The sequence below is a fragment of the Terrapene carolina genome, unplaced genomic scaffold (assembly GCF_002925995.2).
Source record: "Terrapene carolina triunguis isolate 2854851 unplaced genomic scaffold, T_m_triunguis-2.0 Scaffold27731, whole genome shotgun sequence".
NCBI classification, from domain to species: Eukaryota; Metazoa; Chordata; order Testudines; family Emydidae; genus Terrapene; species Terrapene triunguis.
Window position 1 is genome coordinate 78332 of NW_020692082.1, and position 27996 is coordinate 106327.

The 27996-nt window shown below is 49.1% G+C and overlaps 1 protein-coding gene across 1 annotated transcript in view; it reads right to left on the reverse strand.

Moving 5' to 3' along the window:
• The window catches only part of LOC112123144 (C-type lectin domain family 2 member D-like), a 69036-nt gene that overhangs the window by 38218 nt on the left and 2822 nt on the right, over nt 1-27996 (reverse strand). Inside the window, exons 2-3 of the mRNA XM_026662466.2 lie at nt 26179-26387; nt 25284-25393 (exon numbers count right to left, since the gene is read on the reverse strand). Coding sequence (XP_026518251.2) covers nt 25284-25393; nt 26179-26387 — 319 coding nt within the window. The remainder of the gene's footprint in view (nt 1-25283; nt 25394-26178; nt 26388-27996) is intronic.

Here is a 27996-nt window from a genome sequence, read left to right on the forward strand (position 1 = left end):
CGCACCCTAACTGCCTCCCAGAGCCTGTACCCCCTCCTGCACCCCGACCCTCCTGCCGCAGGTCGGAACCCCCTCCCATACCCTAACTCCCTCCGAGAGCCTGCACTCCCTCCTGCACCCCAACCCTCTGCCCCAGCCCAGAGCCCCCTCCAGCACCCTGAACCCCTCATTTCTGGCCCCACCCCGCAGCCCACACCCCCAGCTGGAGCCTGCACCCCCTCCCGCATCCCCAGCCTAGTGAAAGTGAGTGAGGGTGGGGGAGAGCAAGCAACAGAGGGAGGGGGGCTGGAATGAGTGGGACCTCGGGGTGAGGCCTCAGGACAGGGGGCGGGGCAAGGGGGTTCGGTTTTGTGCAATTAGCAAGTTGGCAACCCTACCATGAGAGGGCGTCTTGCCATTTCTTATGAAGCCCCTGGCACTGGCCACACTAAGAGCGGCCCATCTAGGCCACTAGTCTGGTCTGGGACTTCCTGGTCCTGCTTGTTCTCCACAGAGATGAGATGATCTCTCACCCTGTGTCTTTTCTCACTTATTTTTTTTTTCCCCCAGTGGTGATACTTAAGCTGTCTCCTCCGTGCCCCCCTGCAGCCTCCCAGGCTGGTTCTGGATCCAAGCAAAATGTAACTATTTTGCTAAGGCCGAAGGGAACTGGACCTCCAGCCAATAAATAAATGTGGAGACTCCGGCATGGCAGTGGGGCGCACAGGCCACTGGCTGCACGGAGGTGGGAGGTTACCAGTGTTCCCTCTAATTTTTCCCACCCATGTGCGGAATGAATTTTGTTATGTGTGACACAACACCTTCATATTGGTGCACATAACAAAATTCATGTGGCGGGGGTGGGGCCGAGAGGTTCAGAGTGTGGCTGGGGGCTGAGGGTGGGGGTGCGGGCTGGGGATGAGAGGTTTGGGGTGCAGGAGGGTGTGCCGCAGCTACAGCGGGAGAGAGGACTCCCCCCAGCTTTCTCTCCCCGCAGCAGAACCTGGGCTGTGGGGGGGTGCCTCTCCCCACCGTGGCAGCTTCAGTGCTGGGGCCGTAGGATAGGCGCTCCTCCCCCAGCCGTGGCAGGTCCGTGGCTGAGTTGGGGTCGGGGGAGGGGCACCTCAGCAGGTCCCGGCCAGGTGGGTTCCCTGAGCACCTGCATGGTGCTAAATAGGCTGCTGCGTGGGCGCACAGCTTACAAAGAATTTAGATCAGCCAGCAGCCCCCTTCCCCTCCTCCCCCAGGACACAGATGTACCAGTGAGGCTGCACCCGACCCTGACAGTGCAGGGGCTGGGCCTGCCCCAGAAACACCCTGGGGTCCTGCCCCTCTGTGCCGGGTGTGGGGCTCAGCCCAGCAGGATCCAAGCGTGGAGTGTGTGTGTGTGTGGGGGGGGGAGGATCCAGAGGTTTCTGGGTGGGACAATCTGGGTGTGGGCAGCTCAGGGGAGGGTCTGAGTGTAGGAGGGAGCTGGATGCACAGGGGCTCATTGGAGGGGTTCTGGGTGCAGGGGCAAAGGGACTCTGCAGGGGCTCCAGGTGAAGGTGGTTGGGGCCAATCAGGATGGTCCAGGTGCTGGGGGGTAGGGTTCATTGGGGTGGGGATCCAGGCATGGGGCTCGTTGGGGTGCAGGACTGGGTGTCTGGATGTGGGGGGAGCTCAGTGGGGGGGGATCTGGGTGTCAGAGTCTGAGGCTCAGCTGGGGGATCTGAGGATGGAGGGGTCTGGATGCACAGGGCTTGGGTGGAAGGGGGAGCAGCTCCCTGTACAGTGATCCCTCCCCCTGTGGCTGGGGGGCAGGAAGTGGGGGTTGGGGGGGTGTGCGGCACTTCCTGCGGCCAGGGGACATTTCTGGGGGTGGGTCTGACCTGGCCCAGTCCTCTGAGAAAGAGGCTGTTCCGTGCAAGATAGAGGAAGGTGCAAGGTAGAGTTGAGTCTTCCCCAGCCGGGACTAGCACCTGGTGCAAGGTAGGATGCACTGGCTGGGGTATCCCCAGCCCTGCCCCCCACTCCTGTGGTGATTTACCTCTCTGCCAGCTGCTCTGGGCACCTGACACGACACACCTGCGCTGCTGGGGAGAGGCGTGTGACCGCTTTTGTAGCTTCCCTGTCATTTTTCTGTGGGAAAGCAAAAATTCTGCGGGGGACATGAATGTGGCAGTGCAGTTGGTACAGAATTCCTCCAGGAGTATTAGTGCCAGAACAGTCAAAGTCTCCACAGCAGTTGGCTGTGCTTAAATCCGTTCCGCGTATGCTTATCTCTTTCACACGTGGGTGCGACTGTAATACAGTGATTAACTGCATTTGGACTCAGGCTGTAGCTTCAGGCTCATGCCTGTGGTAGGAGCTTTGCTTCTCCATGAAAGTGAGTGCGAAACCACATAGGAAGTAAAGACACACGACAGGCCCGACAGGCAGGATGAGAGCCAGACACACCTTGTGGTGACCCCATAGCTAAGCTTCTAATGAACTACATCCTATGATCAACTCCATCTTGTCAGGCTGCTCCATCTGTTTCAGAGAGGCTGCTTTCCCCTGGAAGTTTCCCATGCACGTTCTCTAGCCAGAGGAGATCCCTTGTCTGCACACGCAAAGTTTGAGCTCGACGGCTGTGACTTGCCCACGGTCGCACGGGGAGTCTGAGGCAGATCTGGGAACTGAGCCCACATCTGCTGAGTCCCAGCCCAGTGCCTTAACCCCAAGGCCAGTCTCTCTCTCTCTCTCTCCTGGTTGAGTTTAGCTTTGTAAATCCATCAGTGTCTCCACCCATTGGGTAACTGACCCTACAAGGTTCAAGGCAGGAGCAGATCAGCTGCTCATCCTCACGTGACGGTGCTGCACGGCCCCGCCCACGTCTCTGTCCCTAGCTCCGCCCCCTTTCCAGTGCTTGGGCTGCACTCCCAGGATCGCAGGGATTGGCAGACCGGGGGTCCCTCTACCCCCTCTCCTGTCTCTGACACTGGCCAGCACCAGAGGAAGGAACAAGACACTCTGCAGTTCTAGGATAACCTGTCCCCAGGGAAAGGTCCCTCCTAACCCCACTCCACCACCTCCTCCCTCCTTGATCCTTCATCTTCTCCCCCTTGGGCCTACAGGGTTTTGTTCATGCAGCCCCCAGTGTCTGGATTGGCCTCTCTCTCCCGGGGCTTAAAGGAGCCTCTCAATCCACCTTCAGATCCCTCTTCAAACCCCACTTCGCTGGGCCAGCTCCCATCACCGCCCTTTGCTCTGCTGCTACCAGCTCCTCCCCTGGGGCCCAACCTCAGTCTCGGGTTTAATGACCTGCCCTGTCATGCTACACAACACTGGTTTGACATCTTCCTGTCGTTACCCTTCACCCATCCCCACGCCCATTCCCTGCAGCCCTGCCTGTACCAGCAGTGACCAGTGGGTGAGGCTGGTCTTTGGGACACAGGCAGAGCCTGGGGAGTGGGAGGTGAAAGCAGCGAATGGCAGCCCCTAGCACGGACAGGAAGCGCTGATCTGAGCTAGCCCGCAGCATCAGAGGATGCTGATGGTGTGAACAACCCGCCCGGGTACTACGCAATGTCTTGACCAAAAGCAATTTCCTGTGAGAGCCCCTGGGTCCGGCTCATGCTCGTGTGTTTGCTGAAGTGGCTACAAAAATTTCCAGTGAGCTGTCTGGCTGTCTGCAATTCTTCCTACTGTCGAACTGCCTGCACTAATTCCCAAAACCTCTCTACTGACCTGCCGGATTGTAGCAGCATGAGTTGGTCAAACAACATTCTAGCAAATGAATGCAGGTCACTGATCTATAAACACTGAGGGAAAATCCCCACCCCCGCAAAACAACCTTAACTCTGCCCTCTTTGAGCCCTGCCCCAGCGTGCCACTAAGACACATACTAGCACTCTGCTTTCAGATATGCTACAGGACACGCTGAGCACAAAGCCCGAGAGTGCGGTAGGACAGAGAACTTTGGGGGTCATGGTAGATGATCAGCTGAACACGAGCTCCCAGTGCGACACTGTGGCCAAAAGGGCTAATGTGAGCCTGGGGTGTATAAACAGGAATCTCGAGTAGGAGCCGGGAGGTTATTTTACATCTGGATTTGGCACTGCTGTGACGGCTGCTGGAATCCTGTGTCCAGTTCTGGTGCCCACAATCCAGGATGATTCAAGGATTGGAAAACGTGGGCGGGCGCATGTGACAAGCACCAGCAGGAACTGATCCAGGCAGCTTCAGAGCCAGAAGTGTGAGCTTCTCTACAGTGTGAACAAGAGAGTCAGGGGCTGTACGTGGGGCTGTGACAGACCCACATCCTCTGCAGATCCAGCACAGCTGAGGCTATGGAACAGCGATTTATACAGGTCCATACATCCCCTCCCACTGCTGCCCCCAATGCTCTGGGGGGGTTTCAGAGTTTCCCAGAATGCACTGCTTCTGCGGGCTGAGCTGAGAAGAGCGGGATCAGTACCCAGAGGACATCGCAGTGGAAACGGTTTAGGACGCCGCTAGTGCGGACGCAGGGTGAACGTGCATCAGTTTGAAACCTGGTTCAGCACGACTAGCCATGGGGCCCTGACCCACTTCTATTCAAAGTCATTCTGTCCAACCAGTGCTGCTCTCCAGCACAGTCCAGGGGAGGGTGGAGAGAGAGATGTAGCTAAGACCACACATGCGCTTGGTACCTGCATTTCCTGTGTGGTTTCCCTTGAAGAACGGTCAGTGCTCGGGAAAGCCCTGAGCTGCACAGACCAAGTCTGATGGCCAGTTAATGGGGGGCCTCCTTTCCCCTCTCTGAGCACCTGCTGGGAAATCAAACCAGGGACGTGCTTGGCCAATGGAGGACGAAGAGGGCTACACGGTATTAAACCTCCGGTCGAAGGAGAGACAATCAGGCCGCCCCCCGGGAGCCGGGCCCCAAGGTAAGTGACTGAGCATTCTCCCAGGGCATCTACTTTCACAACACGGCAATTACAGGGTGCGACTGGGGCTTCAAAGAGACCCAAGGGAGCTGAAATTTACTAGGAGAGTTGGGCGCCCAACTCCACTGGACAGCTCTGACAGTCCCAGCCTGGGCCTTTGCATGCTGCATTTCAGAAGAGATGAGTGAAAGTGTCTCAGGGGGAGTGGATGACTCCCTGGGAGTAAGAGTGGCAGAATCTGGCCCTTAATACTGTATTTCCAATGTCACAGCTAAGGACTTGACCCAGCAAATACTTACTCCTTGGTGTAGGGTTCACTACGCTGCATAGCACCGTTCAGGGCCTAAACCTCAAACGATAACTAACATTTCTCACAAGCTGATGTTGAATCAGTGGCGCTCCAGCAGTGACTCCATAGAGACATTAAGCAGAAGGCAGTTTTCAGCACAAGCCTGATTCTGAGTGAACTTCACCTCCCCTTGTAACTTTCGTAGAGGTTGGGAAATCTCTGTTTAGCCCGAATTGTAGGTATGCGTGTTGTTGTAGCTGTGTTGGTACCAGGATATGAGATAGACAAGGTGAGTAATGTCTTTTATTGGACCAACTTCAGTGGGTGGAAGAGACAAACTTTCCAGCCACACGGCGCTTTCCTTCAGGTCTGTGTAGCTCGAAAGCTTGTCTCTTCCACCAAATGAAGTTGAGCCAATAAGAACATAAGAACGGCCATACTGGGTCAGACCAAAGGTCCATCTAGCCCAGTATCCTGTCTACCGACAGTGGCCAACACCAGGTGTCCCAGAGGGAATGGACAGAACAGGGAATCATCAAGTGATCTGATAAAGGATATTATCTCATCCCCCTTGTCTCCCTGAAATATGTGTGTCGTTCTGAGGCTAGGGGAGAATTTTCATTGAAAAGTTGGGAGCAAATTGACAAGCTGTATTTTCAATTCAAAGGCAGACAAAAAGGGCTTTTTTTTCTCCATGCAGAATTCCATATAGTTTGTTCTGTAAAATCCATAATAGTTTTATTCTTTAGTGAGAAAACGGTTCTTGTGGCTAAGACATTCACCTGCTGCTGGGTTCAATTCCCAGCTGTGCCACTGGCTCCCTGGGCAACTTGGGGCCAATCACTGTAGCTCTGTGCCTCAGTTTCCCCCGCTGCAGCATGGGGATGAAAACAAAGGCCCTTGTTTTAAAAAAATATTTCCTGGGAATTTATCAGTGTTTATTCTAAAAAATTTTAAATGGGTTCAAATGGGTAAAAACTGAAAACAAAAGGCAGTGGGTGGCTCAGAGGGGGGTTTGGTCTCTTGGGGGGCCAGGGAAAGGGGGATACTCATGATGTAGCAGTCAGGTAGTCTCCGCTATTGAGATCCTGCTGATCTTGTTCCCCCACAGCTCAGGGGAAGCGGACAGGACCAGTGTGAAGGGCTGGGGTGAGGAGGGGAATAGAAGGCTGCACACTGAGTACTGGCCCTCCTGCCAGACAGAGCTTCCTCCTGATCCGGGCCCTTCAGCACAGCCCCATCTGCTCCCTGGGCCATGCTGAAGGGGTGAGGTCAGGTCTTTGCGGAGACGGGAGAGGTTCTGTGCGGCTGGTCTTGGCTGCCAGGACCAGGCTCCCTGCCCATCTCGCTCTCCACGGCAGAGAGACCCGCTGCTTCCCCTGTCAGACGGAACCTGCGCAGGAGAAGTAGATGGGACTGCACCGAAGGGCCAGGGTCTGGCGGAGTGCTCAGCACTTAATGTGTGCAGTCTTCTGTCCCCGCCCACACACATCCTCCCGCGTCCTTCAATTTAAGTTTCAGTTCTACTTCTTCTGCAAAAAATTCTTGGGGCCCCAAAAAGCCAAATTCAGGTGGAAAATCCTGAATCCTGGCTTTTTCAAAACTTGGGAAACTTTCAGAGAAAAATGACTAAATTTACTGAAAATGAAGGGGATCCCTGCATGAGGATCATAATCATTTCTTTGCCTAGTCTATTCAGACCACATGCTCTCGTATTGTGTTTGTGTGGTGTGTAGCGCAATGATGTTCAAATAGCCTACTGATGGGTGAACTATAAGAATCTAAATGGGCTCCTGATAATGGCTGGATCCTACTGTAACATTAGTAACAATTAACTAATAACTTGGGTGTCAATAAAAATTCAAACCAACACGTCCAACTTTTATGAATTATGGTCTCCAATTTTAAGAGGTAGTTCAAAAGGAATACGTTTGGGGCAGGTCTCTGGCCTGGGTTATACAGCAGGTCAGATCACAGTGGTGTCCCTCCTGGCCTTGAAATCTACTAATCCAGAAGTTACTCAAAATCAGGGTATGTCTACACTACGGGATTAATCCGAATTTAGATAATTCGAATTTGGGAAACAGGTTGTATAAATTCGATTGTGCGCGGCCACACTAAGCACATTAATTCGGTTTTTAACCACATTAATTCGGTGGTGTGCGGCCACACTACCCCATCAATTTAACCACAGTAATTCGGTGGTGTGCGGCCACACTAACCCTAATTCGAATTAACAAAATCGATTTAGGCGCTACTCCGCTCGTCGAGGTGGAGTACAGAAATCGATTTTAAGTGCCCTTTAATTCGAATTAACTGGCTCTGTAGTGTGGACAGGTGAAGGGTTAATTCGGATTAACGCAGCTAAATCCGAATTAAAGTCGTAGTGTAGACCAGGCCTCAGATGATTTGATGCTGGGAGCACTGTGACTTCTGCCAGGGCAATTATAAGCGTTGCTGGAAGGCCCAAGACTAAACAAGCTTCATTTAAAGTAGAGCTGGTTGAAAATGCTAAACAATTCTTTTACAAAATTCTTTGACGTTTTTGTTTGCCGGTTTGAAGCTGAATTATGTTTCTAATTTTTAAAAATTGTCATCAAAATATTGAATTGAAATTTTTTAACTTTTTTTTTATTTCCCCCTCTTGTTTTTTCTTTCCTTTTCCCATTTTGCCACTGAAAAGGGGACCCCACCCCTTTTCAATGGCAATATGTGAAGAAAAAGGATGGAGGGAAGGAAGTGGGGGGGGAGGGTGAAGGGAAGGAAAAAATAAACATTTTCCCTTTCATCAAAAAAACATTTTCGAAGCAACACATTTTGCCAACATTTTCATTTAAAATTTGTAAAAAAAAGATGATTTGAACAAAAATTCCTACCATCTCTAGTTCAAAGTGAAAAGTAAACCTCTGATACTGTTCCTATGGAAGATAGCCTTGAAAATTTGGAATTGCCAATTCTATATAAGCCAGAGTGGCTTTCTATACAAGTTGTTCACAGCATACACAAAAAGAACTTAGATAAAAACATAACTACTCTTTCTGGAAGGTTGCAATGTAATATGACTTTATTTCATAGAATTCAGAATGAGAATGCACAAGAACCAAAAACAGAGAGAGACAAAGCAGGCTGCTCCCTAAGACACACCAGCACAGCTCACTCCACCTTACTCAAGCCTGGCTCTGTGCAGATTGACTGTAATGGCACATTTCCCTACAGCGCCCACTAGCCTGCAAGCAGGACCAGGAAAACCCCTGAGGAGTTAAAGGGATAGCTTGTAATTTTAACACAGTTTTCCACATATCACAACTGGGATGGCTGAAGCACAGATTCGCTGTGTAGCCACATGGGCAAATACTCATCACCATCCCCTTTATGTAACACTGTCAGTGAGTCAGAGTGACTGTTAATTTGTTATCTGGCGGACAGTAGGTGGTATTATTGTTTGCAGTGGTGGATAGCCATGTTGGTCCCAGGATATTGGAGTGACAAGGTGGGTGAGGTGATACCTCTTATTGGACCAACTTTTCTTGGTGGAAGGGACAAGCTCTGAAGAAGAGCTCAGGGTATCTCAAAAGCTTGTCTCTCACCAACAGAAGTTGGTCCATTAAATGACGTTACCTCACCTTCCTGTCTCTCTTTTAGGTATCATTAGTGTGTGCGTCAGCTTCCCTGTACACTATTCTGGTTATCCCCATACAGCTGAAACGGCTGCTCCTGATATTACCTGGATACTGCATGGGCTCCACAGCAGAGTCATAGAATCATAGAATATCAGGGTTGGAAGGGACCTCAGGAGGTCATCTAGTCCAACCCCCTGCTCAAAGCAGGACCAATTCCCAACTAAATCATCCCAGACAGGGCTTTGTCAAGCCGGGCCTTAAAAACCTCCAAGGAAGGAGATTCCACCACCTCCCTAGGTAACCCATTCCAGTGCTTCACCACCCTCCTAGTGAAATAGTGTTTCCTAATATCCAACCTGGACCTCCCCCACTGCAACTTGAGACCATTGCTCCTTGTTCTGTCATCTGCCACCACTGAGAACAGCCGAGCTCCATCCTCTTTGGAACCCCCCTTCAGGTAGTTGAAAGCAGCTATCAAATCCCCCCCTCATTCTTCTCTTCTGAAGACTAAACAATCCCAGTTCCCTCAGACTCTCCTCATAAGTCATGTGCTCGAGACCCCTAATCATTTTTGTTGCCCTCCGCTGGACTCTTTCCAATTTTTCCACATCCTTCTTGTAGTGTGGGGCCCAAAACTGGACACAGTACTCCAGATGAGGCCTCAACAATGTCAAAGGGGAACGATCACGTTCCTCAATCTGCTGGCAATGCCCCTACTTATACAGCCCAAAATGCCGTTAGCCTTTTTGGCAACAAGAGCACACTGTTGACTCGTATCCAGCTTCTCGTCCACTGTGACCCCTAGGTCCTTTTCTGCAGAACTGCTACCTAGCCATTCGATCCCTAGTCTGTAGCAGTGCATGGGATTCTTCCGTCCTAAGTGCAGGACTCTGCACTTGTCCTGGTTGAACTTCATCAGATTTCTTTTGGCCCAATCCTCTAATTTGTCTAGGTCCCTCTGTATCCGATCCCTACCCTCCAGTGTATCTACCACTCCTCCCAGTTTAGTGTCATCTGCAAACTTGCTGAGAGTGCAGTCCACACCATCCTCCAGATCATTAATGAAGATATTGAACAAAACTGCCCCAGGACCGACCCTTGGGGCACTCCGCTTGAAACCGGCTGCCAACTAGACATGGAGCCATTGATCACTACCCATTGAGCCCGACGATCTAGCCAGCTTTCTATCCACCTTACAGTCCACTCATCCAGCCCATACTTCTTTAACTTGGCGGCAAGAATACTGTGGGAGACCGTATCAAAAGCTTTGCTAAAGTCTCATGTCTCACTGTTATCCCTTCCCCTGGATGTTGAGTGTGCTTCAAATATTGACAGTTGCAGATTCCCGTCAGTGTCCCCACTGGATTCGAATTGCTCTAGGGGTCGGATGGGCTGGGAATATTGTCCTGCTGGCAGCTGTGATAGCGCTGGGGCTGCGGGGTGAGTAGTTCCAGGACACGTATCCCTTTGCACAGGTATGTAACAGTGCGCCATGAATTCTTCTTCCTCCACAACGCCATCAAGATTCCACTTCTGCTTCCAGTGTGTCTGTGACTAAAACTCCAGGCACATCCTCATCGTCAGGTGTATCCAGCTCTGATGTCCATGAGAGTCCTGGGACCTGCCTAGACCATGTTGCTGTTAAACGTGTAGGGAAAAGGGGACTGCACCTTACAATGTGTGATGAAAAAGAGTCTCATTTGTTCTGTGTCTCACTCCAGCTCTCTAACCCTACCCTAGATTCAACAGATACAGTATTTAGTGGGTTTAACACTAGGGTTTGTAACACCTGACCAGGTTTTCCCAGGATCGTCCCTTTAAATCTGTCCAGGTGCTCAGTACACACTGCCAGCTGTCTAGTTATACGGGCTCAGGATCATCCCAGATGTCCCAGGTTTTTGTTCTTCACAGGTGACAACCCCATTAAACACTCAGTTTTCTCCAACCCCTCTTGTCATTGACGCTGGCGCTGTTTTGAAGTTTTCCAGTTACAAGTCCCTTGTGAAGAACGGACCAGAGCAGCAGTGAATACCCTGCATCGCGATGGGGCCAGTCACAGACCCACCAATGGAACTAAGTGCGACACTGGCCTGGAGGATTTCCTGTCTCACTTGAAACAATTTCTGTGTGAACCTCCCTACAGCAGCTCACCAGGTAACCTCAGTTCATTCGGCACCAGTGCAGCTTCCTGCATTGCAGTGACATCTAGTGGTGAATTTGTAATTCAGGGTGCACAGAACAGGTAACTTCAATATGTGCAGTAAATATCCTATTGCTTATGAATCTTGCATCCCAAGGGTTAAGAGATCCCTAATCCCTTTCCTGTATCCCATTTTATACACACCAGTACTCTGCAGGGGAAAGAGATTGCCCTATGGCGTAGCTATCTCTCTACCATAAAACATCTGGCAACAATATGCAGCCATCTCTGGGGAGAAACCTTCTGGCTTCTTAGCAGCACACTGCAACACTGTACACAACAGCTAAGGAGCAGAAATGTCCAACTGCAATTTCAGGGGGGAATTAAGGGAAGGGAAAGATGTAGCTACCCAAACTGGTAAAGCAACGTCACTGTTCAAAAGAGGCAATGACATTTAATAACTTTGTTTTGATTTCACCATCTGCAAGACTGGAAGAGCTGATGAGATCAAAACACAGAGGTGCTAATTTTCAGTGCCCCAAGCCGTACTGCTGCGTTTGGAATGGCAGCAGCTGAGAGCCCAGAAACAAGTTATTTTTCTAACAAGAGTTGAACTCCATGAACTAGATTTTCTTTATTTCCCAAAGAACAGCCTTCCCGTAACTCATCCGAAAGATGTGAGATGAGAGGGTCTGTGAGAAATGTGGCTTTGCTGTGCCAGAACAGAATTGTTTAAGAAATAAGTGTAAGTTACTGATTGGAAACATCATCATGAGCAGGCAAAAAATGTGATCTTCATTAATGTTTAGCATTTAGATCCCCTTCTATTGGAGCATCACAAAGTGCTTTACAGTCTCAGTAGATTCAGCTTCCCAACCCCTAGAGGTCATTATCCCATTTTCACTGCAGGGGAAACTGAGGCACACACCGATGAAGTGACTTGCCCAAGGTTAAGCAATGGATCAGTGTCAAAGCTGGGATTAGAACCAGCCTTGCCCAGTTCCCAAGACCTCTGCTTGGACAGAGGTCCAAACTAGGCCAGTGCTGCCTTTTCTCCTGATTTTATGGGTGCAGCTATCCAGGGACATGCATGAATAAATGTATATGTATCTCCACACAACCCTCAATTGTCAGGGTGTTTCCTGCACACCAGCAGATCATCACTCTCCAGCATGCTTCCCCACCACCTACCTTTAAGATGCACCAGAAGAAGGCCAACGGGAATGGCAACCTTTTTGCTGGACAGCGCTAGTTTCCGATTCTGCATGATCTTTGGGTGGACGGGGGAGATTGCATTCACCGACAGTCCATAACTTGGATTTACATGATACACAATCTAATGATTTCCAGGTTCAGATAAAAGCACCAGATCCCCACACCTTTCCACCCATGAACTGCCATTATCCAGTACCAGGGGGCTGGCGGACACCTTTACCAATGCACCTCCACCCTGGGCTGCAGTGCGTCCTGCCATGTGAATACTGGGCCTGACCTTAAACAAAACTAGAGAGAAATGGCCTCGATGGAATTGGATTGGTCCTGCTTTGAGCAGGGGGTTGGACTAGATGACCTCTTGAGGTCCCTTCCAACCTTGATATTCTATTCTATGATTCACTGAATGTTGAAAATGAAGATTCTATCCAGACATCTCTGTCTTCATTCCCCACTCCAGAGGGCTCCAGGTGCAGACTCTGCCCCACGGAATGGCTCATGCATGAGGGAAAATGTTACTGGGCATCTAAAGAGAGTCGAATTTGGCACAAGAGCCATGATGATTGCTCAGCAAAGAGTTCTCGCCTCCTGGTGATCCAGGATCAAAAGGAGATGGTAAAGTAAAAGGAAATTTACATCAACTTCAGCTGGGGTAATGGGTCACTAGTTATAATATCATTGCCCCTATTTCTAACAGCGCTGCTGCTCCTCTGCCAAGCAGAAGCAGCATGACAGGGCCTTGTTGGGTGATTTCCAGTGCAGGAGAAGTCAACGACATGGAGTCTGGGACTACTTGCTATATTCACCCATAAACACCAGTCCTGGAACAGAGATGGTCAAACAGCATGCCGGGCAATCCTTTCTCCCAGGCATCTAAGCCCAACACCGATGGCCAGTTCCCAGTGAGCGCCTCTGCCTCCAGAATTGACCTGTCTTTCGAAGGAAGTAGCTTTGGCTCAGGTTCAAGGGGAAGAAGTGCTGACTGTTTCTCCTGATAGCCACTGAAGATCAAGAGCATGTGTCCAAAGGGAGTATGCAGGGAATTCTAGCAACTTATGGCATGTTCACCCATTCCCTTCTACTTTACAGGATTTCATATCCAGTGTTACACAGGACACAAATCCAGTTTGGCTGGGACTCACCATGACATCCCCAGAGTGGAAGTGGACCTGGCTGGACAACTCCCTTCTAAATCAAACACTGTGAGCGTTTGCTATTTTCTATTAGCTTAGGGGGAAATAGTTTAATTTTCTTATTTGACAGGGACAAAAAGTGATACACTACCTCCTCCGTCACTAAGAGGAATTGAAGGTCATGACACAGGTCAGTAGGAAGGTAATTTTCTCTAAGGTATTACTATGTATTTTGCCCTATTTGAGTTGGTCCAAATCTGCCGGAGCTCCACTGGAGTCAATGGGGCCAGACCCCCAGTTGCTATGAATCAGTTGTACCTGTAGTCAATTCCACCAGATCCCCAGCTGGTGTGAATTGCCCATAGCTCCACTGACTGAGGGACTGGTGACCCACTGTGCTAGGCACTGTACACACACCTATAACAAAGAGGGTCCCTCCCCCACAGAGCTCTCACCATATAGGTGTATGACTTAGTTGCGGGTTTCACCTATTACTTGGCTAACTATGGATCTAAGATCTTTCTTCTGCAGCTATCACGGGGGTACTCAGAGAGTGAGGCGGATAAGTCTTGCACTCACTGTAGGAAAGGGGAACAACGCTTGCTACGATTGACTAACTTCACCTTGTTACCTGCCATCCAGCCAGTTACGAAACAGAAGCTGACCAGAGCATTCTTTGGTTGCAAGTTGGACAGGCCAGATTCTCTGGGCATGCGTATCCAGTACCCTCACAAAACGTCACATCTCTGTGTCTGTAAAAAGCAACAAAGAGTCCTGTGGCACCTTATAGACTAACAGATGTATTGGAGCACAAGCTTTCGTCAGACGCATCTCTGTGTCTGCAACTCAGCTGTTAGCTCACATAACTGGTGACCTAGATTCTCTGGATCTGATCTTGCCATTGGACTCGGAGTTACTCAGTCTGCTTGTGGACCAGCCCATATGCCCACGCTTCATGGCGGTGCTGATTGTGGTAACCAGTCTCTGCAAAGCTCCCTTATACATCCATGTATTTACTACGCTTTTGCCTGTAACACATTTCCAAGTGGGCAAGAACCGCCCACGCCTTTCCTCACCCCGTGATGGCAAACAAACCCTAGACTCCTTTCAGCTGCATAATCCAAAACGCCTCTGCATCATTCGATGACCTGCTTCCACAAGGTACACAAATGTTCTCCTATTTCAGGATTTTAAGAGAACACACCCATTAATGTGACTAGATCATACATTCAGAACATGAAGGGGCCTGCATTTGAGTTTACCTTCTGCTCCCAGCACACAGCGTCTCTGTGTCAAAGTGCCATCTGATCAAAGCTTGAAATGTTCAGGATTTCCACCCCCCCCACCGCCTCCCTTGCTCAACCTCTGCTCAGGCACAGTGGAAAGGGTGGGGTAGCACTCAGGGAGGCAGTCGCTGACCCCAAAGTAACTTAAAGCTGAAGGGGGGGAAAGGGAGATGGAAAAAATCGAATGTGTCTTTAAACTTCAATTCCAGCTGGCTCAGCCACCAAATCTGAGCTTGATGCTGGAATCTCTGGGTGCTGTTGTGTGGCCTTGATGATCATAATGGGTCTTTCTGGACACCGAAATGCAGAGTAGATGATCCTAACGGTCTATTAATCTAAGCTAGGACTACAAACACTAGAATACCTTAATTGTCTGGTTCTTGCATGGTGTCACTACAGGGCAGTGTTAAGGTTGTTTCATTTGCCAACTCTGTATTTCCATGCCTGAACAGGTCTTTTAAATATAACCTTAATTGTGGATTTCCTGGGTTTATAACACTGATTTTGGGGATAATTGCAAATCCCTCTAATATATTTCACTCTAAATTACTGATGTGTGTACTCAACCTTCACTCCAGCTTAACCTGGTCATTTATGTCTGGGAATTATTACACATTTGTTGCTATTATTACTCCTGGGGAATTCTGTGCCAAAAAATAAAAAAATTCTGTACACAATATTTTAAAATTCTGCACATTTTGTCAAAATAACACAATATAAGCATGGCCGTTTCAATTATTTTGGTAATTTATTTCAAAATACCTGTCAGCAAGTATGTCTGTAACAATACAGACAACAAAAAAGATTCAGGAAATGTTTTTTGACAAATTAATTCCTTACTAAGCATATTTATACAGAACTTTGAGTAATAATTAATTTAAACTACAATACATAAATGTATTTCCCGCACCCCTCAGAAGTAGTGCAAAGGCTTGGGGGAGTCAGGGGGTAACAGAGGCGCTGAGGGAGAGGGAAGGAGCCTGGAGTGAACCTGGAGGGTTGTGGGGTGGAGAAGTATGAAACAATTTTTTGGGAGGGGAGGGGAGGGATTGTTAGAGAGTTGGGGAGCCTGCCCCATGCAGACCCTGGGTGACCCCTAGCCTCTCCCATTCAGTCAGGCACATCTGCCCCTGTCTGTGTCCCTGCCCGCCCATTCACCTGACCCCATGTGGCCCTGCACCCCTACTCCCATTCAGCCCCAGCTCAATGTTGTCACCCCACTAGCTCCTGTGCCCCTGCCCCAGTCTGTTCCCCCACTAGCCCTTCTGAACCCCAGTCTGTGTGACTTCCCAGCAGCCCCAGGCTGTCCACCCCTCTCCCCTCCATACCCTGTGCCTCCTCACCTGGCACCACGAGGAAGGCAGCCTCTGCCCCTCCCTCTCCACAGCTGGGTACTCCAGCCCTGAACTGCTGCCCTCTCTTCTGGTGCCACAGCAGCCCCTGCTGGATGAAAGGTGTGACTGCAGCACCTTCCTATCAGAATATATTACTCTGTGGGGGGAAAAGTCTGCGGGCGATATGAATTCTGTGCATACACAGTGGTGCAGAATCCCTCCTGGAGTAAATTATCCTCAGATGGTGAGTGGGTTTTTTTTTTATTTTTTTTTTTTGAACTAACAGCTAGGACAAGAGAGGGCAGATGAAGTTAGAAACTTGGCTTAGCCACCATCACTTTAGGCCTGACTCTGGGCTGAAGGTCCTTTCTGGTTGCAGAAATACGAGGTCTTTAAAAAGACATCTGCATCCTCTGGGCATTTGTATTAAGAGAGCTGATTGCTGTCGCTTTAACACATGACTTACACCCACAACCAGGTCAGCCGGAGTAACTGTTTTGGTAATGTAGACAAGTGTTTTCTGCTGAGACATGCCTGCTCATCACATATCCCCTAGGACACCATAGGAAAAATAGAGGGGAAGGAAGAAAGCGACAGGTATCACAATGTGCGTTCTTGAAGTGAAAGAGCTGTTATAGATTTGTTTAATACATTCAAATGCACAAATTATGAGTTTCTCCTTTGGTCTGCAGGTTCCCAGTAGTTGGCCCTGGTGAAAGGAACAGCTGTGGAGTGATAAAAGGGAAGCAGATTCATTCTGAAACCTGCAATGCTGTTGTTAAATGGATTTGTGAGAAGGAAGCTCTCCTGGTGTAATCAAAGGCATTAATGCCCCCCGTATGTGGAAATGAAGCAGAAAGCAGGCTTAGCTGTAATCTGTCACTGGTTCAATAGTTTAAGGGATTGGGTTTTTTTTCTTTTCAAAGCTGGAATAAAAAAGTTCAAAAGAAAAATGTTGCACTCAATGGAAGTTAGGAGCCTCAATAACTTTGAGGACGGGGGCCTTAATTGCTAGCTCCACTTCTATTTCTCCGGCCCAACAGGAGCTGGGGTTGACTCCCTGAAAAGTCTCTCACCACATACAGGTGGGTGTGCACAGTTGTGAAAAGTTTCATTTTGAACGTTTGCATAATGAAGATGGAGACTGCCAGAGCATTTAACACTTACTGTTGCATTTCGTTGAGTCCCGTGTTGGAAATAATTTCCCCAATAAGTTTAAGGTTACCCTGATTCACTTTCCATGCACACTCGCCTTTATTAGTCCCAAAGACCATTGGTGTGGGTTACCTCAGTACAAATCTAAGCGTATACTTACGCCATAGTCTAGGCCCTAGCACCATTGCTGTTTAAGCACTGGCCAAAATGCTTACAGTAGGTTCAGGCCCAGGAGGTATCTTCCCATCATGGCCTGACACCATAGGTGCTAGAACTAAGGGTGCTGCCGCAGCCCCGGCTTGAATTGGTTTTCATTATATACAGAGTTTACTGCTTGGTTCAAAGGCTCCCATACAAATTGTTCCAGCTCCCCTGCTTGACTCCATAGGGGGTAAGGAAGAGCTCTGCTGAAGTACCCCTAGAAAACCTTGTTTGTTTAATACCCTATAACAAACAAGTGATGTCATTGCTGGTTATTGGACCTTAGCTGATGCACTTTAGGGCTGTACTCTGCTTTCTTCTAGGTTTTCCCCCTTACCTTGCTATATTTTTTCTTAAGGATTGGGCTAAGCATTTCTAGCCAATTATTTACTGCACCCTGTGCGCCATTAACTAGTGGTTCTTTATTTCCCAAATCTTAAATAAGATAATGCTGGTAGTCCAAAGGGCCACTCCAAGTTTAACACAAACAATCCTTTCATCTGGGTTCATTCTTTTTAGTCACATGCTTTGGGTCTATTGCTAGTGCTAATATCCAAACTCAATTAATAACCATACTTCACTCAGACCCAACTTGGGCCTATATTCCTACATCAGAGTCTTCAAAAATATGCATTTGTAGTTACACAGAATATTGGGTTGTGGCTATAACTCAAGGGATGTTAGCAACCAAAAAACCCTTCCTTCCTAGAGCGTTTGAGCTCTAGCCTGCCCAGGATCTAAAAAAAGAAGAAACCATGGAGTAGTGCTGAATAGAAAGAATGAATCCGCAACTAGAGCAGGACTGGATCAGTGATTAAACCCTGCTCCTCAAATAAGGCAGATGAGGATGAACCAAAATGGCTGTGTGCTGTACTGCTGGGGCTGTGCCATCTGAGAAAGTCTCCTCATACCGTTCTTCCAGGGCCCAGTGTTAAACCCCAGGTAAATCACAAGGCTAAATAAACCTTTAAAAGTTTGTGGCCAAGTTTGGCTATGGCCAAGTTCCTCAAAACGACAGAACTTTTGACAAGGAAAAACACATACTAGATAATGAAAAAGTAAGGCAGATTGGATGCCAGCATAGTATACAATGGTTAGTAACAAGAGCCCAAAGGCCTGAGTGAGAAGTGAGGCCCTGGTGTGGTAGCACTGCATCAACCAGGGGTGTAGCCACGGGTGGGCCTGACTGGGCCATGGCCCACCCACTTATCATCCAGGCCCCCCCCCCAAATGCTCCAAGCTGGGCAGGCGGAGTGGGGCAAGTCCCCATGCCCTGGGGAGAGTGCCAGCTGTGCAGGCAGAGTGGGGCAAGCCCCCAATCCTGCCTAGAGAGAGTGCCAGGTGGGAGGATAGGGCCAGCCCCCCCACCCAGACACCATTTTCCCAGCAGGAGTGTGTGTGGGGACTGCAGGGGATGGGGACCCCCACCCCCACTTGTCCCTGGACCAGGCCCCACAAAACCATAAGCCCCATGGGGGGGAGGCAGCCCACATCATTGCCCACCCACCTGAAAGCTGGGCCCACCCCATTTTTCCTAGTCTAGCTATGCCACTGGCATAAACAGAAAGGAAATGATCCCTGTCCAGAAGGGCTTACAATCTAAAGACACAGCCAGACGAAGGGTGAGCAAATGAATCTGATGAAGAACAGGTAGTGCTTTATTAGAGGGACAGTAGCATTTGTTTAGTTGGGTCAGAGGTAGAGAAAAGGAAGAAGCGTAAAAGAATAATCATAGCTAGTGGTCTATAAAATCCAGCCTACTGATCAGAGCTAGGAACGTGTTATAGAAGATGAGCTCTGGACAACCAGAGACGCTGGCTGGGAAGGCTAGCAGAGGTCAATGACACTAGGTTACTAGATCATCTGGGTAGGGTGCAGCTAAAGTCATGAAGGGCCTTCCTGAAGCCTGAATGGGTTAGAAGGGGGCTTGCTGAACACCGAATGTCTTTATCCCTAAAATTACTAACATTTAGTCCAGGGACTTGAGACGTGGTAGGGGCCAAATCTTAATGGTGTCTCAATGACAATTCAGGGCTGACTCCACACTATGTTAATCACACGAGGTTCTCTGTCTTGAATAGGGGACACCATGATTAAAAACAAACAAAAGTCATCAGAAATAACATGGTTTTATTAAACAAAAACCAAAGAAAGACACATCCAATTGGTACTTCAGTGACAATCTCTGCTCTAAGTTTGTAGATGAGCAAAAGAAGTTAACTGAAGGCTAGACTTGTTTGGTTTATCATAAACAAACAGTAAAATTTAAATTTATAATCTATGTAAACTTTGTAAATGTGCAAAGGTAAATGAGCTTAAAGTCTTAGGAAGCTAAAGAAAGCACTTACATTCAGTTACTTAAAAGAAGCCACTCAAAGAGCTGCCTTGAGACAAGTTTAATATTTTTTGCCTAATATTCAAATTAAATCTGCTATTTCTCTCCCTTTAGCACGGTTAGTGTAGGTCTCCTCTCCAGGAGCACAATCTCAGCCATTTTAGTGTTGAATAGCAGTGCAATAGCCCATTAAAATAATCCCAAGGGGAAAAAAAAAATACAAAATCTAGTTCTTCGGCAGTGCTTTGGCAAACTCACCTGTCATGCAAGAATCTTAGTGAGGGGAGGTGTCTAAAGTAGTGCTGTAGTGGAAGGCTGTAGGGTGGCTTCTTTGTTTTGTCTTCCTGATGCTGTTTGCTTACGTGAAAGAGACGAGGTGAACTGGCTGAGATGAGTTGAGACAGCAGCAGAGAATGTTTGCTTAATGGGGAGAGATTTACATTACAAGTTTTCGACTTAAGACGCGATTTTCAGGAACCAATGGTGTCGTAAGTTCGAGGACTGCCTGTACATATCTGTATCGCAACCTGAAGAACCACAGTTACAGTAAGTAACCATTTCTTCTTCAAGTAGATGCAGATGTGTATTTCAAGAAGGTGACTAGTCAGCAGTAATTTCATCCAGAGGCAAGACCTCTATGAGGGAGGAGCCTCCCACTGGTGGCCACAAGGTGGCCACTGGTATGGATAAGGCATCAGTGGCAAGTAGGTGCCGGACCAGGGACCCCCATCCTGGCCTCGAGGCGTGTGCCAACTCAGGTAGCTGTAGTGGTCCACCGGTGGCCCCCAGACTCCCTCAGGTGAAGTGGAGTGGGGGGGATGAGGAGCCTGACTCTGAAGCAGAGGAGTCCTGGGACCTCAGAAACATGGGAAGAGCGACTCCAGAGGGAGCCAACAGGTGATCTGACCCATCCGTAGCCCAGAACGAAAGAGCAGTCGGTACGACTGGTACCGAAAAGGTCGGTGCCATAGGCAAAAATCAGTCCTGATGCAAATGATGGTACCAGAGCGCCCACATGCTTCACCACTGAGGACGGTGACAAGCTCCATGGGACCATCTGCAGCACCTACTGCATTGGTGCTGAGGAAGGGCCCCATGTAACACACAGAGTAGCACCCTGGAACCCCCATATTCACCACTGTCATATAATTATGCTATGTTTGGTACAAAGTTTGCCTTGTGAGGTATCATTCTAAAAGTCTTGATCTGTTGAACTTTAATATCCTGTTTTATTGTATGTGAGGTTATGAACTATTGCTGTATGTGTTACTGAAATGTGCTGTGAGCTTGGGAACACCCACAACCAGCCTTTCAGGTACAACAATGGAGTAGTCAGATAGCAATTAATGGCTCATCAACACCCATCAAGGAAAGAATCCACTATCCCAGAGACTGTATGCAATAGAGACTATTTGACCAATGGGACTGCCTGATCCCCATGTCACAGGAAAAGATCTTTCCAGCGAGGTGGAAGAAAACATAAAAGAGGGAAGTGACATCATCACTTGGCCTCTCTCCCCTCCCCCCGCCCAATTCAACTTGACAACAGCATCACAGTGTGAGAGGGACCCCAGGTTGGTGGGACAGAGGGCTCAGTGCTCCCACAGTCCAGGTTGCACCCCGGGGACCCTGTCACACCAAGTACTGAAGAACTTTGTACTGTTTCTGATACCATGTCCATGCCAAGCCCCGGAGGGAGAGTATCATGGTGCAGAGCTAAGACTTTGGCAGCACACTCTGACTGAGAGGCCCTTGTGGGGCGGCAGCCTCGCGAACTCTTGGACCAGAAAGGCAGAGTAGGTCCGCCACAGCCTGGTCTACTGTTTGTACTGGCATCGTTCCCGTCGGTACTGGATTCAATGCATGCCTGGAGGCCGGAACCAGAGTTGACAGTTCGGGGCATCTGCCCTCCCTACCCTGTACCAAGGGAGGGTCAGAAGCACCTGCATCATCCCGCGCGTCAGAGCCAGCACCGTGCAGGTCCACACTCTTATTAGGGGAGGCAGAAGAATTGTTCTGGACTTGGAACACTCCCGACTGGTCTTATGAGACCTCTTCTTTGGTGCCCATGCTGGAGAACGGCTCCTGTGTCTCTTCGGAGAGGCCCCTGCCCTGGAACAGGAGGCAGTAGCGCTCTCCGAGCCAGAGGGCGAGCTGCTGCCCAAGGAAGGCCTCAGCACTGGGTCAGGCCTCGTGGCCTACTCAAGCAGGGGCTGCTTAAGGAGAAGGTCCCATGCCACCCAAGTCCGCTTCTTGAATGATCTGCAGATCGAACACCATGCCTTAAGGTGGGCTTCACCAAAGCAGAGCAAGCACCGTGTGTGGTGGTCGCGGTTGGGAATCGCCACTCCGCATGAAGAGCAATGCTTGAACCCCGGTAAAGACATCACCAGGGAGCACTACCACCGACACTAATACTACACTAAAACTTTTAGCAACTATATACAACAGAGTAGGCTAAGATACAAATTCACAAGGCTGTAAAGCAACAAGTGCACAAGACTAACTCCAGCCGATGGGCCGTAAGAAGGAACTGACGGGGGGTTGGGACAGCGCTGCCTCATATAGCCTGAGGAGGGTTTACAGCCTCAAGCACCACCTCTCTATGGATGCTGCTAGGCAAGAGTCTCTGGCTCCGGGGCACATGCAGATCTACTTGGAATACACGTCTGCATCTACTCAAAGAACCACACGTCATGTGTCTTCTGCAAATCCAGAAACATCAAGGATAACCTGGTCCCACACCTGGAGAGCAAGAGCATGAAAACTCTCAGACAAAAGGCACTTCCAGCGAGACTAGAGGGGTTGATTTAAGAGGAATGATTAAATGAGAACTGGCCTAAAATCATCACTGGTGTAGTATCAGTATTGTACCTGAGGCCTGAATCAGGACCAAGGCCCCATTGTGCTGGGCACTGCACCTGCAGCAAGACAAGGAACGGCAAGTAGCTAACCATCTAATTGTATAACAAAAGTGCAACGAGTGCGTTTAATAAATAGGAGGAAGAATTGAGAGGAGGAGAAGGGTAAGAGTGGGAGGGAAGTTAAACTAATTGGTTATATTAATGCAGTCACTGGGTTCTTGGATTTGATCTGAGGTAACGGATGGTCTACTTAATACTGTATTTATAAAAGATTGTCAGACACAGAGTTGGACGGGTGCTCATGTGTTGCAGCACAGTAAAAATCCAAATAAGTGAAAAGAAAAAAATAAGATCAGGGGTTACACAAACTCATGAATGCACAGTTTGATCGGTCAAAAAAATGTATATGAAGATGTATCTAATCCGCTGCTTACTTCCATTTAAACAAATTATTGCTATTTTGAACTCCAGTTTCCTTTCCCTTTAGCTCGGCCTTCACATTACAAATCAGTGATGAGGTAAACCCAGCGTCTCCAGAAAACAGCCACCTATAAGCATGCGCCTAAGGGGAAGAGGCTTGACCTAGAGCAGGACTTGGGGAAAACACCAGAGATTGTGTACACGTGGGGTATAAGCAGGAGAACTGAGTAAAGAGGGTGAGTTAATTTCAGGAAAGTTTCCCTAGAAAGCGACAGCTCTGTTCCACTTTCAATCAAGCTATAAAGAACATGAAAACCCCACTGTTGAGGTATTTACAATCAGAACCAGGACAGACCCCGGGGGAACAGACTGTAGGGAATAAATACTCATCCTGTTTTGTCTGCAGGTGCTGGGATTTCAAGCTTCCCAAAAACTTTCATATCCCAGGCTGTGCAATTCCCTTTCCCATCGTATACGCGTCATGTTTGCTGCAAATCCAGTTTGTGAGTGAGGAGCACCTTGAAGAGCCAACAAATCCATCACTCAGATAAGCACAGTGTCCGCCTCCTCTAATTTCAAACCTGCAACACAGAAGCCAGGAGCTACAGTCAGGCAGGGGCTGGGCATTGCCTGCAGTGTCCTAGAAGAAGAGAGGTGCTCCATGTTAATGCAACATCTCAATTAGCCATCAAGCCCCCACTGTACAGGGAGCAAAGAGGCCCATTGCAATTCCTCCCTGGCGGAAAGGGAGCAAATGGGGAAGAGGGAATTAAACAGAGCCACTTTGGGGTTAACAGGGCAGAGGGGCAGCCCCAGCTTTTATTCCAGGTAGATGTTTTTATCCCAATTCCTGGTCATTTCTGCCCCCAGCTGGGACCTGTGATTGGCTCTTGCAGGCCCAATTTCCAGCCAGAGTGCCCCAAAGGAAGGATTCCAGGAACCGTTCCCACGTGGCATTGAACACAGAGCCCACACGCACGCTCACTAGGACTTCCCCAGCAGGGATGCTTCTTAGACCAGCAGCTCTCAACCTTTCCAGACTCTATACCCCTTTCAGGAGTCTGATTTGTCTGGCATACCCCAAGTTTCACCTCACTGCAAAACTACTTGGCTTACAAAATCAGACATAAAAATACAAAAAAAGTGTCACAGCCACTGTTACTGAAAAATTGCTACTTTCTAATTTTTATCATACAATTATAAAATCAATTAGAATATAAATATTGTACCTGCATGTCAGTGTATAGTCTATAGAGCAGTATAAACAAGTCACTGTCTGTAGGAAATTTTAGTGACTGACTTTGCTAGTGCTTTTCACGTAGCCTGTTATAAAACTAGGCAAATATCTAGATGAGCTGATGTACCGCAAGGGAACGTGTACCCCTGGTTGAGAACCACTGTCTTAGAGCACTGAGAATCCGTTTCAACCCAAGGCATGCCAGGACAGATGGCTTTGTTACCGAGCTAAGGCCTGCTGTCCTATTCGGCTCCTTTTATCACAGCCACCACCATGCCCAACAGATGTCAAAGCCACCACCCCAGGAGTAAGAGTCCCATGCTCCACCCGGCACCTTCACACACTATCCCAAGAGTCGGATGAGTCCAGAGACAGACTCCGACAGAGCTCAGGGACCGCTCACAGAGCCTCCAGCTTCACAACTGGTTCCATGGAGGGCTGGTTAGGATGCTTGTTATCCCTAAAACTGTCTTCAGGGTGTTAGTATTACTGGGGCGGTTTCAGAACCCAAAGCAGTGGTAACTGAACTGTTTCACGCCACACGGTGTCAGGAACAAGCCAATAGGAACACAGCAATTTTGTCTGATGAAAGATTAATACAAGTAAGCGTGCTCTTAACTGCTATTTATTAGCGATTAAGCACACACACACCTAGAGTTTAGGACACCCCAGATATAGCTACCCACAGTCTGAGATGGTTTTAAGTAATCACCAGCCGGACTTCCAGGGGCCCTCCTTCCATCCCGCTGACAGGGGTTAAGATGTCAGATCCTTTCCCGGAGAATAAATACCTCAGAGCAGTCCAAGGAAGCTTCTTTTAATGCATCAGCACAATAACCTCCACTGGGTTGGGTCACCAATTTTCCCAATTTCAACAAACTACTTATTATTCTAAAACATTTTTAGCCTTGACAATATATTAGGGGCACCTAAAACCATGGTCGCTATTTACTTACTCTTTTCCATAAGTTTTTATTTTATTCTTCCATTTTAATTAACAAACGGCAAATATGCAGCTGTCTGAGCTTGTCTCAAAAGGCCTAAGATTATTCCTCGCTATGTGATGTTTGGTTATCAGCTGGCAGTGGCTGCACATACAAAATGGCTGACTGCAATGCTGCCAAGTTCTGGGATACACGCAGGAATGTCAAATTCCGGGGCAACGTCAGTATATAGAGGGACTCACTGGTTGTTGAATTCGGTGCCATTGGCCCATTTCCAGGGCTGGTCCTGGTCCTGCTTCCTCCAGAGGCCGAGCCAATGGTCAAGTTTGCCTTTATAGCGCAGCAGGAACGTCTTTATTAGAAATACAAAAACAAAGGGACAGCATGAATGAGACTCTGAGATCATGGTACTGAACCTCACCCACCCCAGAGGGCTCTGCACAACAGGGAATCTAAAGGCTTGCGGTACAGTTTTTTCAAAGGGGAATGCCGACTCACATTCCAGGAGGCTCAGGTGTTCAAAGGATGAGCATTCACCCTCTCCATTCACACTATACCCCTGCTCTTGTCTCCTGATCACTTCCCACCCCTCCCCCACCAAACAATTTCCTGTAGGGGAGGGAAAGCTGCATGGCTCAACATGGGTATAAGCTCTAGTCCCTCTCTGCAAGGCCACTCCGTACTTTGTATCCTCTCTCCCCCTCATCACTGGAGTGGGGCTAGGAGGACAGAGCCAGGCCGGGAGCAGAGCCGTGACCCTTTGCAGAGCCCAGTGGGGGTATACGCGGGCATAAAGCAGGCATCCTGCTCAGCTAGAAAGTCCTCCCACCCCGAGCATGGCAGCATAGCAGTGCCAAGTTCACAATCCCTGCCTGACACGCAACCAGCTCCACCGGCCAGGCTTTGGCTGACCCAGCCCAACCCAACGGAAGTGCTTCTCCTGCCTGGAGCTATGAAGAAAGGACAATCACATACTGAGCGCAGCTGGACTTTCATTCCCTTTGGCCTCCCAGCAGGAAAGGGACCAGAGCTCCTTCTGGAACTACAGAGGCTGGGCCCTACCCCAGTGCAGCCATTTCTGTCCTGCCAAGCCCAGTCTAGGTCATTATCAAGCATCCGTGCTGGTCTCTCTCTCACCATTTCCTGCTCGCTGTCAATCACAGCCAGGGAGGCACCAAGCGCAGAGCAGTTGCTCTGGCTGTTGTTCCAGTTCTCTTTGGCCTTGGAGAAATAGTAGCATTTCCCTCTGTACCCTACCCAGCCGTCCGGGCACCAGGGGCCAGAAGGGGGATTCGGAGAGGGGACCACAGCAGAGCCAGGATGGACCAAATATTGGCTTGCTATTCCTGAAAATGAGAAAGTAACGTAGTAAGAGCTTGTCCCTTCCTGCACCCAGGGGGAACAAGCCCCTCATATCCAGAGGCTCCTTAACCCTCTGCCAGATGCTCAGAGGGAGGTCAGAGGACACTAGAACTTGAGCCCCAGGGGTGAATTCAGTGAGGCTATAACCGACCCATGACACAGTGGCCTGCACAGAGAGCTAGGCCCAAACTCAGACTTAAAGCAGGAGGATGCCAAAACCCAGTTAAAGATGGGAGTTCAGAATAATCAGCTGGGATGGCTACCCCTGGGGTGGGGCAGGCTGGTTCTCTTGAGGAAAGGAGACACCCCCTTCTGCCCATAAAACCCCACAAAAAAAATTCCCTCTCCCACGCAGAGTTCTGATCCCAAAAGGGGAAGTGCCAGAAACTCCAGGAAGTCCACGTGGGACTTCACTATTGCTGATGATTTTTACATGGCAGGCGCCCAGATACTGCAGTGATGGGCAGCAAGATAAATATGCTTTGAAACTTGACTCTTCGTTTAGGTTCTCAGCCACAGCCCTTTGCTAAAAAAGGGCTTTTGCACCGAATAATAAAGCACACTGTAGTTGGCACTGCAGGGGCTGCCTCTCCTGAGAGCAAGCTCAGCTTGGGACTGACTGAGGACCTCACAGCATCATCTCCCTCTCCCAGTGAAAGGGTGAAGCCGGTAGAAAGGCAAGGCCAGCAGTCTCATAATATCCTTCAGAGGGGTGGCACAACTGCCACACAGCTGGGCGTGGAGTCTGAATTCAGTCCAGTAAGTCCAATCTAGCTCCAGAGAGAGCCAGTATTTCAAAACAGGGAGTTGAAAGTTTTCTGTTTAAAGCTGAGGTGGAGAGAATGAGAGACTGGTGGCTAAAGGGAGGAAACAGGACACAGAAACCTGGCCACGGAGGGCTGGGACTCACCCAAGAAAGCTCCTACCAGAGCTCCTACCAGAGGAATCATGATGAAGGCATAGACTGGGGTTGGGACTTTGTTTGCTAGGCATTTGCAGAATGTGGAGTTGGCTCGATCACCTGAAAAAGAAAAACTATTAATGGCGCTGGGTACTGCTCGGAGGGGGGAAAAGGGTCAGCATTAGTTACAATCAAGCCTGGTCTACACTGAGGAAATTTACAAGATCAGATGGGGCCACCATGGTCATCTAGCTGGACCTCCTGCATAGGTTCTATCTAGCTTTGCTGCTGGGCTCCATCAGATTTGCTTTCAGAAAGGGTAAATGGTGGTGGTGAAAATAGCTCTGGCTGAGCTGTCTCTACACTACAGATCCCCACCGGCCCTTCCATCACCAGTTCAACTAAAACACCAACATTTGAACCCGTGGGAGTTTCTCTTTGTGTTTTCCCAGCACACTAATGGCTACAAAGTCGGTGCCGTGGCAGGAGGAAGGATTTAACAATGCGCTCCCTGCTCTGTAGTGGGATACGTAGGGCTATTTTATTACACCTCTACCTCGATATAACGCGACCCGATATAACACAAATTCAGATATAACACGGTAAAGCAGCGCTCGGGGGGGGGGGGGGGGGGCGCACGGTGGGGGATCAAAGCAAGTTCGATATAACATGGTTTCACCTATAACATGGTA